The sequence below is a fragment of the Myzus persicae genome, unplaced genomic scaffold (assembly GCF_001856785.1).
Source record: "Myzus persicae strain clone G006 unplaced genomic scaffold, MPER_G0061.0, whole genome shotgun sequence".
In the NCBI taxonomy this organism is placed as follows: domain Eukaryota; kingdom Metazoa; phylum Arthropoda; class Insecta; order Hemiptera; family Aphididae; genus Myzus; species Myzus persicae.
In genome coordinates this window covers 6,029-17,787 of record NW_019100931.1, presented here as the reverse complement: position 1 = coordinate 17,787, position 11,759 = coordinate 6,029, and the positions used below count along the sequence as shown (strand labels likewise).

Genomic DNA, 11,759 nt, shown 5'->3' with positions numbered 1-11,759 from the left:
AAAAACAGCAGTGAATGTTAACATTCACCGGTGAATGTCAACATTCACCTTAACATATATAATAAGTAAATTAATTACAAATGTTCAATAAGCCATCATGTTCAACAACAACATGTGCTAGAATAACTTAGAATTAAACACAAAAAAGCAAAGTACAAAAAGGGAACTAGATAGTAGTTATTAACTTTAAACATTCTAATTCATAAGCGCGAAATGGGAATCTAGATTATAAGTATTAATTCATATTAACATGGGAATTAATAAGTCATAAATAATATAATAATGGGAACTTAATAAATCATAAACAATATAATAATGGGGAATATTAGAATAGAAATAAATTATAGAATACACTAGAGAGTAGATCCTAAATTACACAAATATGAAATCAATTAATTTCATTATTGAATATAACTCAATTATTTAAAAATATTAATCCTATAAACAACAAAAAGGGAAACCCTAATATAGCTCCAACTAGGTACAGCAATATACCACCATAGGCTAACCGAGCCACTTCACCATAACATAGCAAATAAAAAGAGGGTCCCATTAAACATTTAAAACATATTAATTATATATTACATCACCAAAACCTACACAGCCTGGCAAAATTCAACAAATCAAAAAAAAAACCCACCTTATACCAAACCCAAATTAAAATTGAAATAAATATGTCAATACTGAGTCCCTCAACACACATACTCTGATACAAAGTAGATGCAACCTGTCCCAACCTCCGACTACTGACCACACATACATTCAGAATAATATTGCTTCCAGATGGACACTCTTTAGCTAAAACATAACAAACTACTAAAGAACAACCCGACCCACCACAGTTAAAAAAAAAAAAAAAACACCCCACTGCCTTACTTATCTTAATCACACAAAATTATAATATCCATAATAAAACTCTTACTACAAATTTACACACAACATGAGACACTCGGACCCACAAAAAAAGGGTACACACTATCAGTCGAACCAGATACACCAAGCAGCATGGCAGGCTACTCCAACAATTTCTTTATACACTGGTACAACACAACAATCATTGAGGACTACTTAAAAATATTAACAAGAGAAAACGAAGACTCATATTACCTCAGCGTGGACTTCATACAAAAATATCTAACACAAGGATTCGAAGGAGCAAAAAAATGGGTGAAACAACAAATCCTAGACAAAAATACATAATCTTTCCAATAAATACACAAAACCATTGGATTCTTGCTGTTGCCTATAATGACAGCAATACAATTGTCTGCCATGACGGCAAACACGGAATCCACAATGTATTTATGATCACCATAGAAGACTTCCTAAATGATTGGGAAGATTATTCAGGACATCAAATGTCCTCTTGGAAAAAAGTCTATGGTTTCACCCCAAAGCAGCTAAACAACAACGATTGCGGACCATGGATTTTGGAAGTGGCAAAATGCATAGTCCTCAATAAACCGATAAAATTCACTCAAGATGACATGCATTCCATAAGAATAGTACAACACAGAGAATCCATGGCTAACATGATTGAGGGGACGAAAACACCATGTGAAACCATCTTGGAAAATACACCGGTCACACGCATAACAGGTTGCCTAACTCCTCCTCCAAAAACAGCTACTATTATAATTCAGCACTCCACGACGACTTCACCCACATTTTTCAAACAAACGCATCAGGAAACGCCACACGTCGCGCCGCCCACAGCACCACCAACCATCACACCCACTTTCTTCACAGAAACGACGGCACCGGTCCACAACGAAGCAACAGCACAGGATCAATACCTACGGAACAACACACCATCCCCCTCCAAAAACAACAAACCAGTAAGTAAAAGTCAATTAAGACGTAAAAGACGCGCGTATTGTAAGGTCGCCAAACAATTATTAGATCAAGAAATTATAGATAATTTCGACTTATCCATATTCAATTCATAATACAAATCCTAAATAAGTATCATCAGTTCCTATTTCTAATTTCTCTTTTAATTCATCTTTATTATACAAAAAATAGCGTCTCACATATCATTAGTAAGCACAAATCAAATTTCTTGATCTATTAATGTATGCAACCCTATATCAATGTAAAAATCAAATAGCAAAAAAAAAACAACACCTGTACAAGTAACACTAAAACACATAATGTATAATTAACTCATCTTCACATTGTATACAAAACTTCTTAATTTATAATAAAAAAAATGTCATATAATTTAACAAACCGTCCGCATTCCGTTCTTGTTGTTATAATTACACCGTGAGGACACGGTGCAAAATCGAACTTTCGTGCAATTTGTAATATATAAATAATATGCTTTATAATTCATAATTTGTAATTTATATTATAATAAGCGTATGGGGTGAAAAAGCTAGGTGAAGACATATTCTGGTGTAAAAAAAAAAAAAAGCTAAACGCAATTAAAATACTACGCAGTAAAATATATTCGGTATTTTAAAACGAACAAATCATCATGTAATCGTGAAAACAACAGGAAGCCATTAAAATTCCCAAACAGACGCTCATTAAAAAATATATCCATATCTGGGCATAAATTAAATTAATCACTGATAAGATATCAAACAACAACAACACGTTATGACTCACTCAAAAGCCTATTAAATCATATCAATTACCGTTTCTGGTAAACACCTTCGGTTCCCGCATAAACGATCGTGCAACAACATGTTATTGCGTAATCAACATTCCACATGCTCACTCAAAGGCCCGCCAAATCATATCGAGTAAAAATTCAATTTAATGTTAATCTTCGTACAAACAAGAATATACTACACAATCCCAAACAAAGTAGTACATCAAACTACAACGCGTTATGACCCACTCAAAGGCCTATCAAATCATATCAATTACCGTTCCCGATGAACGCCTTCAGTCTCCGTATGGACAGAATTAATCAATAACAAGATATCGAACAACAACACGTTGTGACGTCACCAACATTGCACGTGCTCACTCAAAGGCCCCTCGAACAATATCAAATACGTGTTCAATCCAATAGTAATTAATGCACAGGCAGAAACACACGACAGAACACAGAGCAACAATACAATATCATGTCAAAGGCCAAGTGGCTAAGTATTGTATAATGAACATATATACCCCAATAAGGTATATAACATATAACTTCGTCAAAAGGCAACTTACAAGAATCTATGCACATGCACGGAAGACATAATGACAGTCATTTCAATTCTACATCAATAAAGGCACGTACTCCACATACACACAATATTACAACGCCCGTTCATAATATCATTGCTAAAAAAAATGTCACGTAAGTTAAGGAAAATGACAACACCATAGGGGTACATGTTATGGCTAGACGCACCTTTGCAAATAAAGTAACAAATGCAAAGACCAACGACAATATCCAACAGCCAAGGCATTTGAACGCCGGGTTCGCGTGGCAAACGCAACCAGTCTATGGCAACGCGACGACTATTAAGTGGGGGATAAAACAATCGCCTCTCTATATAAGCGCTACGCACAAACAATAGCCGCGCAACAGAGTCACAAATCACTCAAAATCAATCAACAGCCAGCCTGTGAACACCTACTCTGCCGTTCAACACTGCATCCAGCTTCTGAAGCAGTACTTTCAACAGGGCAACAGCGCCCACGGGTCAAACCCGATCGCCAACCGTCAACTGCCGGTTCACTTCAACAGGACATCAGCGTCCAAAACAAGCCGCCGCGGAAGCGTCAGCAACGCAAACAGCCGTTTTCACCGCTCTCAACAGGGCAACAGCGCCCATCAAAGCCGCCGCGGAAGCGACGTCGCAGTCCAAATCAACAGCCGTTTTCACCGCTACTCCGACAGGGCACCAGCGCCCAAGGTAAGCCGTCGCGAAAGCGACGGGTATCCACCTCCCACCGTTATCTGTCGAGGGGCCGCGCCCTCTCATTGCCGCAGAATCCCATCCCTGACCAAACCAAACGCCCAAAAAACCCACCCATCACACCACCAGAAAATCGCTCTTTTCAGAGCTACAGTGTTAAAACCCTGAGTTTGTTACGGTCTTGCCATGGGCAAAACAGCTAACAAGCGGAAGGGCCCCGCGCATACACCCGGGAGTTCCAAGAAGGGACGTCCACGTGCCTCACCATCCCCAAAGTCCACCTTCCAAAAAGGTCCACAGAGGGATTCCCCCCCCCCTCTCCAACTCCGTCGACCGACTCATCACTAACAATGTCTTCAAACTACTCCTCTTCCGACACCGAGTCCAACAAATCCGCCCAACACTCCGCCCCGACTACTAAACCTCCACCAGCCAAAACATCCGAACAACAAATCCCGACATCAGCCAAACCCAAGCAAATCAGGCCACCCCCCTTAATCTTAAACTCTGCGTCCTGGCGAAAAATCGCACCAACCATCTACAAACTTCCGAAATTCACTCCATCGGCAATTACAGCCAAAACCACATCCAATGGACAAATAACTGTCCAAACTACCGACCCCACCCACTTCCGACAAATTCAGAAAGTCCTAGTTGACAGAAAAACTGAATTCCATACCTTCAGCCTCCCTGAAGATCGTTCCCTTAAGGTTGTTCTAAAGGGCATACCGACCGACATCACCACTGACGATCTAAAATCCGAACTAGAAACCCTAAACTTCCAAAGAAAATACATTCGCCGTTTCGGTACTCCCGAAAAACCGATGCACATGTGCCTCGTACACATTGCGGCAACCCCGAACGCCAAGGATATCTTCCTTCTCAACTCCCTATTTTATCTTACAATTTCGGTAGAAGCCCTTAAACCTTCCGGCCCGGCACAATGTTTTTCGTGCCAACGTTTTGGACACGGTTCCCGTAACTGTGGCCACCTACCCAGATGCGTCAAGTGCGCAGGAAATCACTTGGCATCTGAATGCCAAAAAACTCCCGAGCAAACCCCGACATGCTGCAATTGCGGCGGGCCCCATACGGCTAACTTCCGCGGATGCCCACATCTCTTGACGATAAAACCCAAAATCGCACCACCAACAACCAAACCTCAAACCCTGCCGCCGACAACTCAATCTTTTACACCACCCCCGCCCCCACAAGCACGTATACAGGGGGGTTTTTTGGGGTTCANTGCAACTTCTTTTGCATCTTACACGAGTCCTAATGTTCAAAATGAAATCATTACTATTTGTGGCAATTTAATACAAGAAAATATATTAAGAAATATCAGAAATGCAAAATATTTTTCTATTTTAGTAGACGAAACACAAGACGTATCTCGGTTAGAACAAATGTCTTTTTGTGTACGATACGTTGACGGTGTGTCAAACTGTATTATGGAAGATTTTCTTGAATTTTCAATTGTTCATGATATGACTGGTAAAGGATTATCTACTTCTATACTTCAGTTGCTAGAGAAATTCGGACTTGAAAAAAAATGTCTTGTAGGACAAGGTTATGATGGCGCGGCATCGATGAGTGGGCAGTTCAATGGCGTCCAGCAATACATCAGAGGTAAAATATAATTTATATCATATTATTTTAAAGTTATGTATATTTTTATCTCTTTTTATTGTATTTGGAATATGAATAAATTTATTTAAAGGGTAATTTTGTTTACAATTTTTAAATTTTAAATTAAATTAATATAATACGTAACACTAGTTACCTAAATATTACCACACTAATTACCTAATTTTTATATTTTAGAGGCTGTTCCACATGCGCTTTATGTGCATTGCGCTTCTCATTCTTTGAATTTGGCTGTTGGAAGTTCATGTAAAATCGCATCAATTAGAAACTGTATTGGAACTGTATCATCAGTAATAACATTTTTCCGAGCTTCATCGCAAAGAACAAACACATTGATTGAATGTATTAATGAATATGTCCCACAAAGTCGAACAAAAACTCTAATAAAAATGTGTGAAACGCGATGGGTGGATCGACATGAAAGCTTAATTAGATTTAAAGAATTATATAAGGCTATTTATTATGCATTAAAAAAAATTAGAAGAGTGTTCAATTATAGAAACATCACGTACAGCTTTTCAGCTTTCAATTTCCATTAATAACTCAGTTTTTATCATAGCTTTACATGTGATTGAGAAGTTTTTTTCTTTAACTTTACCACTATCTATAGCATTGCAAAAAGTAAATATTGATTTGTCATATTGTTATGAGCGAGTAACAGATGTATGTCAAATATTTAAAGAAATTCGAGAAAATGGCGATGATGAGTTTAAACAAATATTTTCTAATTCAGAAGAGTTTATGTTAGAAGGAATTATTGAGGTACCAAGAACTGTAGGTCGACAAACTGCACGTAATAATATTCCATCTGATTCTCTGGAACAGTATTACAAAAGATCAATATTTTTACCGTTTTTGGATCATTTTATTTGTCAATTACAAGATAGATTTACTAATCATCATAATGTAATGGCCAAATTACAATCACTTATTCCAAATTTTCTTAAAAATACAACTGATATAAAAGATTTTCAGGAGGTTGCGCTTTTTTATAAAGATATTTTACCTAATTATGAAACATTTGACGCAGAAATTAAAATTTGGCTAGCTAAATGGAAAAATGTATCTGATAGAGACCGTCCAACTACATCATTGACTACTTTGTCTGCAATGTCTTATGATTTTTTCCCAAACATTCACAGTCTTTTGACAATTATGGCCACATTACCTGTTACAACTGCTACTGCGGAACGGTCATTCTCAACTCTACGGAGACTTAAAACATACTTACGAAACAATATGGGAGAAACGAGACTTACTGGATTGTCCTTACTAAACATATACCGAAATGTTGATTTAAATGTGGAAGAAATTATCGATAGATTTGCAATGTTACCACGAAAATGGGATTTTATACTTTAGTTTGTATTTTTTTTTTTTATATATAAAATATATAAATTATTTATAAATAATAAATAATATATACATTTTAATACACCTAGGTAATTGTTTGTGCATATAATAATCAAATACATTTCTGTTCTGTTCATAATACATATTATTTAAAGTTTTATTTATTTTTATTACTATTATTATTCCTAATATTCCTATTTCCTAAATATACTTCTGAACACTGAACAAATGACATACATAATAAAGTATGAATATTTAGCATAATAATTGTCACATTAAAAATAATGGGTAAGTAGGAAGAAATTGTTTCATTATTATGTTGATGTACAATTTGTATTGCTATATTTTGTAAACCCCCCCCCCCCCCCCCCCGAAATTTTATTCTGTGTACGTGCCTGAGCGTATACGTACCGACACGCAAACACCCGTCCACTGTAGTACCAGACTACATTAAACTGGAAATACAAGACAAAAACCGTATACGCCGCGAATGGCAAATAAACCGCGACCCGACAATTAAACGACAACTAAACGCCAAAATATCTATCATACGTACCTTACTCGCAACGCACAATACTGACCAATGGGACATCTTTCTTAACTCACTAGACCACCAAGACGGTTCAATATACAAACTCAACAAATGTCTCTTACACAAACGTCCAGCATCTCACCCACTAACCGGCCCCGACGGCCTAGTTTTTCCGGCCAACGAACGAGCAGAGCTGATAGCCGACTCGCTCGAACGTCAATTTCAAACAAACCCCGGCCCCGACTTACCAGACGTAACCGCTCACTCCCAGTACCTGTAAGGCCTTGACATCACCCGATCTAACCTCTTTACCACTCCCGGCCAGATACAAGACATAATTCGCAACCTTCGCAAAAAGAAAGCCCCAGGTGACGACCTCATCACCAACACGGCTCTTAAATTCCTACCGAACAACGTTATACTGTCCCTTACTCGGATCATCAACAGCGCCTTCAGAATCTGCTACTTTCCCCTTGCCTGGAAAAAAGCAGTCATAATTTCCATTCCCAAACCAGGCAAAGACCATAAACAACCCGAAAACTATAGACCAGTGGTTTTCAAACTGGGTGCCGCGGCACACTGGTGTGCCGCGAGTATGCACTAGGTGTGCCGCGGTTTTTCCATTAATTACCGATTGCATTGAATTGCGATATAAGAAAATAAATGCTTTCAATCTCTATGGATTTGATATATATTTATATATTAATAAATCGACAGTTTGTAGGAATAAAGTGATTAAGATAAGTAATCTCAGATAACTATTGAACTATAAAAAGTATAGGTTATCCGTTATATTGTTAGACNGCATAAACGACATGTCTGAAGATATTGAGCAGCAAGTATTACATAAGTTACGCGATTCTCGTATGTTTGCGCTGCAAGTAGACGAATCTACAGATATAAGTGGAAAAGCACAGCTTTTAGTTTTTGTACGCATGGTAGTTGATGACGATATTATTGAAAACTTTTTTTGTTGTAAAACATTGCCCGAAAGAACGAGAGGTGAAGATGTTTTTAAAGTTTTGGACGATCATTTATTATCAGTAAATTTATCGTGGGACAATTGTATTGGAATATGCACTGATGGTGCACCTTCAATGACTGGCTCAATTAAAGGTTTCATTTCTTTAGTCAAAAAAAAAAATTCAAATATTATTTTTACCCATTGCTTCCTTCATAGAGAGGCCTTAGTGGCAAAATCCTTAGTAAGTGATTTACAAAATATTCTTGATCAAGTTGTAAAAGTTATAAATTTTATTAAGAGCCGACCTCTTAAATCAAGACTATTCGAAAAAATTTGTGAAGAGATGGATGCAGACTATTCAAGATTGATTTTATACAGTGCAGTAAGATGGCTTTCAAGGGGCAATATTTTATCACGATTTTACAATTTGAGAGAGGAGTTACTTGTATTTTTAACTATGGAAGAAACTGAATTCAACTTTCTTGGGGATGAAGAGTGGTGGACAAAGTTATCTTTCTTAACTGATTTGTTTGAGCATCTCAATAAACTAAATTCAAGTATGCAAGGTCGTGATGAAAATATACTATCATCGTCGGACAAAATTATGGCTTTCATCGGAAAATTGAATTTATGGAAAACTAAAATTAATCAAGGTAATTTAATCATGTTTCCACGTACTGCTTTACTAGTTGCGGATGACAACATTTTTTCATTAATAGTCGAGTCCATCACATTGTTAGAAGTAAAAATGAATAAATATTTTCCAAGTATTAATATTAAAAATTATGACTGGGTACGAGACCCTTTTAATGTGTCTATTAGTGACTTGGTTGATTTAAAACTTGTTGAAGAAGAAAATCTCTGTTCAATCAAAAATGATCGAACATTGCAGTTGAAATTCAAAGAGATCACTCTCAATAAATTCTGGATATATGTTTCTAAAGAATATCCAGAGATATCTATAAAAGCACTGACTATTCTTTTGCCGTTCTCAACCTCATATCTTTGTGAACAAGGGTTTTCAGCGCTTGCGAATATAAAAAATAAAAAACGAGAAAAACTAAATTCAGTGGAAGAAGAAATGAGGGTATGTCTGTCAACTATTCGTCCAAGAATTAAAAATATTTGTAACGCCCATCAGGCACACATTTCTCATTAAATGTACCTATGTATAAACTACACTTTTTTTTGTAAATAAATTTAATAACTAATTATACTGTAATTGTAATATTAATAAATAAATAATAAAAATTTCTAATTGAATGTACCGTAAAACCGGGTGAACAGAAACAGTGTGGTAAATAGAAACAAAATCAGGAAAGTTATTATTTCTTCGTCCCTATAATCAAATATTTGTGTTATCAATATGAAACCTTCACTAAATCGAATACACACTAGTACGAAATTCGATAATCTCAAAACGTTCCGTTTATATTTCCTTCCATGCACGTAAAATTGATAACAAACATGCACTATTTCTTATCAAAAAAAAAAACCCAAAATACAAACTCACCGTTTATAATGAAATAATTTGTTGATCGACCACTTACACATTAAAATTGTTCAAGCTTGTTGTCAGTAGTCGAAACTTGTAAGTATAATAATTTTAAATTCATTATTTTTTTTTTTATTATAAATTTTGTAAAATGTCTCTTTTTGCGGGTGAATAGAAACAATCATGGGCCGTATTAGAAAAAAAGATCCAAGAGCCAAAAAATATAAGATTCCCAATCCAAATGATTTAGAATCGGCCATTCGGTGCATAAAGGCACGACAAATGACCTACAGAGAAGCTAGTGAAGTATATGGTATACATTATTCGGTACTTTTCCGCCATGTCAAAAATCCGGACTTGAAGGCACAAGGTGGACAAACTGCACTTTCCATTGAAGAAGAAAATCATATAGTATCATGCCTGTCTCTTTGTGCAGAATGGGGGTATCCATTGGATAGGTATTATATTAGAATGGTGGTGAAAGGATACTTGGATCGACGAGGTAAGAAGGTGAGGCAATTCAATAAAAACAATATGCCTGGAAAGGATTGGGCAAATGGTTTTCTGACTAGGCACAAAACAAAACTTGCTCTCAGATTATGTCAAAATATAAAACGTTCCAGGGCAGCTATTACTAGAGAAATATTAAATAATTACTTTGACAACCTGGAGATCTCTATAGATGGTATTCCTCCTAGTCATATTGTTAACTACGATGAAACCAATTTAACCGATGACCCGGGTAGACGTAAAGTAATTACAAAGCGTGGATCGAAATACCCTGAACGTGTTATGAACAACAGTAAAGCTTCAACTTCAGTAATGTTCGCTGCTGCAGCTGATGGAGTACTCCTACCTCCATATGTTGTATATACATCAAAACATATAAGTGATACATGGAGAATTGGTGGTCCTAAACACACTCGTTTTAATCGTACTAAATCTGGTTGGTTCGACAGTTTTTGTTTTGACGATTGGATAAAAACAATTGCTATTCCATATTTATCTAAACTTTCTGGGACAAAAATATTAATTGGAGATAATTTGTCAAGTCATCTTTCCACTGAATCAATTAAAATTTGCCAAAAATATGATATTAAGTTTGTATTTCTTCCTACCAACTCCACGCATCTGACTCAACCGCTTGATGTGGCCTTTTTTAGACCACTGAAAATGCACTGGAGAAGTATTTTAGAAAATTGGAAAAAAACTGATGGTGCTCATGAAATATCTATTCCTAAGGATCGTTTTCCTATGTTATTGAAACGACTTGTACAAAAACTCAATGAAAACAGTGTTAATAATATTAAAGCTGGTTTTAATAAATGTGGTATCGTTCCATTTAATAGAGACAGAGTCCTAACTATGTTGCCGTATGATAGCTGTGATGTTAATCAAAGTGGAGATAGCATAAACAATTCAGTTTTAGAGTTCTTAAAAAGTATGAGGTCAAGTAACAGTACACCAAGAAAAACTAAAAAAAGATTACAGGTAGACCCAGGGAAAAGTGTTGAAACTGTGTCAGATACTGATAGTGACTCAGAACTAAGAACAGAATTACCTCATGAAAGTTCATCAGATGCAGACGAACCTGAAATGTCATTAAGTAATGTTCTCCATACTACTTCAGAACCTCAAATGGTGAAACATGGCATAACATTCAAAAATGTAATCCCTATAGACAAAGAAAATGAAGTAAACGTTGATGACTGGGTATTAGTATCTTTCCAACTCGAGAATCTCAAGCAATCAACTAGTAAAGATTTGGTATACATGTATTATATTGGACAAATCATTAAACGATTAGATGGATCTACATTTGAAGGTACATTTTTAAGAAGCAAGACCACAAAACTGTTTAAAGGCTTTGTGTATGGGTTTCCAAATGTTAAAGATATT

The 11,759-nt window shown here is 36.1% G+C and overlaps 1 protein-coding gene across 1 annotated transcript; it reads left to right on the top strand.

Moving 5' to 3' along the window:
• Positions 1 to 8,216: 8,216 nt before the first annotated feature.
• LOC111026891 (zinc finger BED domain-containing protein 5-like) lies at positions 8,217 to 9,524 on the top strand. Its single transcript, XM_022305070.1, has 2 exons — positions 8,217 to 9,100; positions 9,188 to 9,524. Exons 1-2 carry the CDS (start codon positions 8,217 to 8,219, stop codon positions 9,522 to 9,524), a joined length of 1,221 nt encoding a protein of 406 aa, XP_022160762.1.
• Positions 9,525 to 11,759: the final 2,235 nt, after the last annotated feature.

Bases quoted from the DNA above. Each gene is read 5' to 3' on its own strand.
- LOC111026891 (XM_022305070.1), top strand. From the start codon at position 8,217: ATGTCTGAAGATATTGAGCAGCAAGTATTACATAAGTTACGCGATTCT. The intron at 9,101-9,187 runs GTTAGAAGTAAA...TGTGTCTATTAG, and splicing joins ATAGTCGAGTCCATCACATT to TGACTTGGTTGATTTAAAAC.